This window comes from Rhinichthys klamathensis, unplaced genomic scaffold (genome assembly GCF_029890125.1).
Source record: "Rhinichthys klamathensis goyatoka isolate OS25496 unplaced genomic scaffold, OSU_Roscu_1.1 h1tg000161l_1, whole genome shotgun sequence".
NCBI classification, from domain to species: Eukaryota; Metazoa; Chordata; class Actinopteri; order Cypriniformes; family Leuciscidae; genus Rhinichthys; species Rhinichthys klamathensis.
In genome coordinates, this window is record NW_026606695.1 from 1,917,247 (window position 1) to 1,921,017 (window position 3,771).

At 41.2% G+C, this 3,771-nt stretch overlaps 1 protein-coding gene across 1 annotated transcript; it reads left to right on the plus strand.

The window, feature by feature from the left end:
• The first annotated feature begins 1,847 nt into the window (after positions 1-1,847).
• LOC130091165 (zinc finger CCHC domain-containing protein 18-like) lies at positions 1,848-3,137 on the plus strand. Its single transcript, XM_056258901.1, has one exon. It carries the CDS (start codon positions 1,848-1,850, stop codon positions 3,135-3,137), a length of 1,290 nt encoding a protein of 429 aa, XP_056114876.1.
• Positions 3,138-3,771: the final 634 nt, after the last annotated feature.

The window sequence follows — 3,771 nt, forward strand, 5'->3', positions numbered from 1 at the left end:
GAAAAATAAATATAATTTGTAATAATTATATTGTCACTCAAAATGCTTAAATAAGTAACATAATGTGTTGCCAAAGTCATTCTGCTGTGCCATGAACATTAAAATAATTAAATTAACTTGAATAATTAAAGCGTGACGTTTGTCATTAGACGGGCGCTGTGTATGACGTCACTGAAACGAGACGCATAATTGCAGAGAGAACGAGCTTCACAGATCGCGAGTGAAATCAAAGTGGATCAAAAGTGTGATAAATGATTGATTTTGGAGTGGATGATAGCCGATTGCGAGCCCTGTAGAATCCGATGTGACTGATTAATTGTGTATTGAAATCCCCCGGATTTGGTCAGGTTTTTTTTGAGATTCGGAAAAAAGCTGTGATCCTGAGATGGCGAGCCTCCCAGCTGAAAAGTCCTAAAAGAGACAAGAAATCCTGTGATTCATCGAGTGATCCGTGCCTTATCTGATGTCACAAGTGGAATTCATCCTTAGTGGTATTTCTCAGCAATTACCTCAACACTGAGTATCGTACAGAACTGATTGTTGCACTACAGACATTTTTGCACTACACCATACCAAGAGACTTTCATATTTGTTGATTTCATCGTTGGATTCAAAGGACTAATTGTGTTTGCATACACAATTGTTCCATGGACTGAGAACTGTTTATCTACAGTGAATTGCTGTTAAGTTTTGTATTATTTTCAGTTGAATTGTTATTTTTCTTGAAGTAATCTGTTATGTGAATTGTATTTTCTATTCTGGGTTAAAGGTTCTAATTCAGCCAAATTAATAAGAAACAAAGCTCCAAAAAACTATAATAAATTAGAACACGAGAAATTACATAAAACTAAAATTGAATTTAAGTCTATTAAAAAACAAATTGATATACAAAAGAACACGATTTAAATACCAAAGTAAATAAATATAATACAAATAGATTTAATTAGATCAAGTAACCACAAAGGAGCTCAAAACCTACATATCTTAAAGGGAAAGAGAAAGAGACAATTCCATTGTTTTATACAATTTTATTGTTTATTGTTATTTCATTTTATTTTACATTCATTTTACATTTTCCTGCAAAGTAAAAGGAAACCATCTCGGTAAAAGTAATTTTCCTGGTCTGTCTGGTTTTTGTGTTAATGTGTTTTACCTCATTTTGCCCTCTGTAACGAACTTAGAGTTCTGGTCCATAGCGTGTATCCTGATATACAGATGATACACACAGAAACGGAGTAGCTACGGTGCACTACATAGCGCTACCTGTTACAGTAAGTGGCGAGCCAGCCAGGAGGGCATTGTAGTGTAAAAAATAAATAAATAAATAAACCTTTAAAGGCACAAGAGACCAGGAGAATAACTTTAAAATTTGAAGTAGTGCAAATAGTGTCAATATGGAGGTAGTTGAGCTTGAAAACATCATAATTGAAAACTCAGTGATAATTAGTGGATTCACAAACACAGAACTTGATGAAGATCTGACTGATTTTCTAAACAAGTATGGTCATGTCCATAGACACCTTTCCATAGACAATCCCAAATCGTCTTACCATAGGGAAGTCATAGTAGAGTACAGCAGTTGTTCTGCAGTAGTGGCTCTTAAACCCATGTTGCCTTACACTTTTAGGAGCCCGCACAATGTTGCTTATCTCATAAGGCTACTGTCAAGTGTCTATACGTCAGCAGTAACTGAGAATGCAACAAACCATTACTTTGCCGAACTGAAGAGGATAGCAAAGCTCAGTGGCAGATCTTTCGACGATCTCTTGAAAGAGCAGCTTCACTCAAGTGCTGCCTCCGTTGCTGACAATCTGACTTATGCAAACGATCATCTTGAGTCGTCCCAAATGACTGATTCTTCATCTGACATTCCTTTTCCACCCAAGCGAACTGAAAATTCAGAAGGAAGCCGAAATTCTGATACAGTCCACAGAGTGGTTACAGGAAGCCTTTCACCCACACTCGAGGCAAAGGATGTGAACCCACCTGAAGTCCAAAGAATGGTCGTTGAGCACATTGTGAAAAGTGAGGGAGGTTCATCCTCTAGTGTATCGTTCAGGCTACGAGTGTTCTCAGGCAAAGTTCCTCGTCCTACTGGCGAAGTTGATTATGACACCTGGCGGAACAGTGTAGAGTTAATTCTTCAAGACCCTTCTTTGTCTGACATACATCGATCTAGGAGGATCTTAGACAGCCTACTGCCGCCAGCATCTGAAATTGTCAAGCAGTTAGGTCCAAAAGCCTTGCCTGTTGCTTACCTCGATATCTTGGACTCCGCTTTCGATACCGTAGAGGATGGTGATGACCTTTTCGCAAAGTCTCTGAATACGCTGCAAAATGCAGGTGAAAAGCCTTCCTTGTACTTGCAACGGTTGCACACTAACCTTCTCAAAGTGATGAAAAGAGGCGGTATTCCTGCTGATGAAGCTGACCGACAACTTCTGAAACAATTCTGTCGGGGTTGTTGGGACGACACACTAATAGCAAACCTTCAGCTTGAGCATAAAAGGAACAGACCACCCCCATTCCCTGAGCTACTCTTACAGTTGCGCAGTGAGGAGAACAAACACTTTTCCAAAGAAAGCCGCATGAGACAGCACCTAGGCGCACAGAGACAAAGAGCCAGTTCCCATATTGTCACTGCTAATCCTCTTGATCTAGGTCAAAACGAAATGTCAGAAGGATCTCAGGTTGATGAATTAAAAAGACAAGTCGCTAAGCTCCAGAGTCAGCTTGTCAAGCAAAAGAATAAACAGACTGGAAGAAGTGTGTTGCCTTCGACTGACGCTGTTCTTGAGCTAAAGCAACAAGTCACAGAGCTCCAGAGTCAGATGACAAAGCTCAGAGTCCAAAAGAACCCAGAGCCAAAGAACAATCAAGGCAAAATGAAGCAGACAAGCATACAATTTCCCAGAGAGAACCCTCCTACAGCTGACCACAAGCCACCTCACCGGCCCAGGCCAGGCTATTGTTTTCAATGTGGTGAGGATGGGCATGTTGCTTCAATCTGTGAAAATGATCCAAACCCGTCCCTAGTGACCGATAAGAGGAAGATATTGAAAGAGCGCCAAGCCCTATGGGATAGTCAATATTGTTCAAGAGCCTCAGGAGCTTTAAACACCGCCCAGTCCTTGTAGCGAGACGTACAAGGGCTGTCACTTGTCAAACTAGTCTCAAGAAGTCAGTGAACATGAGCAATTTGAAGTCCCATGGAAAATGGCGTCCAGTTGGCCTACCCAAAGGATTAATCGGCACGAAGTGCACTGCTCAAGTGAACATCGAGGGAAAACCTTGTCCTTGTTTACTTGACACAGGGTCTCAAGTGACCACCATTTCCCAGTCTTTTTATGAGCAAAATCTGCCTGGATTAAGCATAACTTCTTTGGATAACCTGCTGGAAATAGAAGCAGCAAATGGTCAAGCAGTACCTTACCTGGGTTATATTGAGGTGAAAATCGCATTTCCCAGAGACTTCATGGGTCCGACGTTGAAGTTTCAACTCTTGCTTTGGTGATCCCAGAAACTGGTGGCACTGCCCAGCCAAAGGTGTTAATAGGCACAAACACTTTGGATCTTGCATATGAAGAGTACCTTGAAACCAATGATTCAGTGTGTCAAGCTGTTCCATATGGCTACAGAGCCGTGATTCAGACCATCGAACACAGACGCCAGCAGAAAGTAAACAGTCGCATAGGATTCGTTAGGCTCCCTGATGTTACTCCTACTGTTGTTCCTGCGGGTCAAAATGTCGTTCTGGAAGGAGTGGTGAGT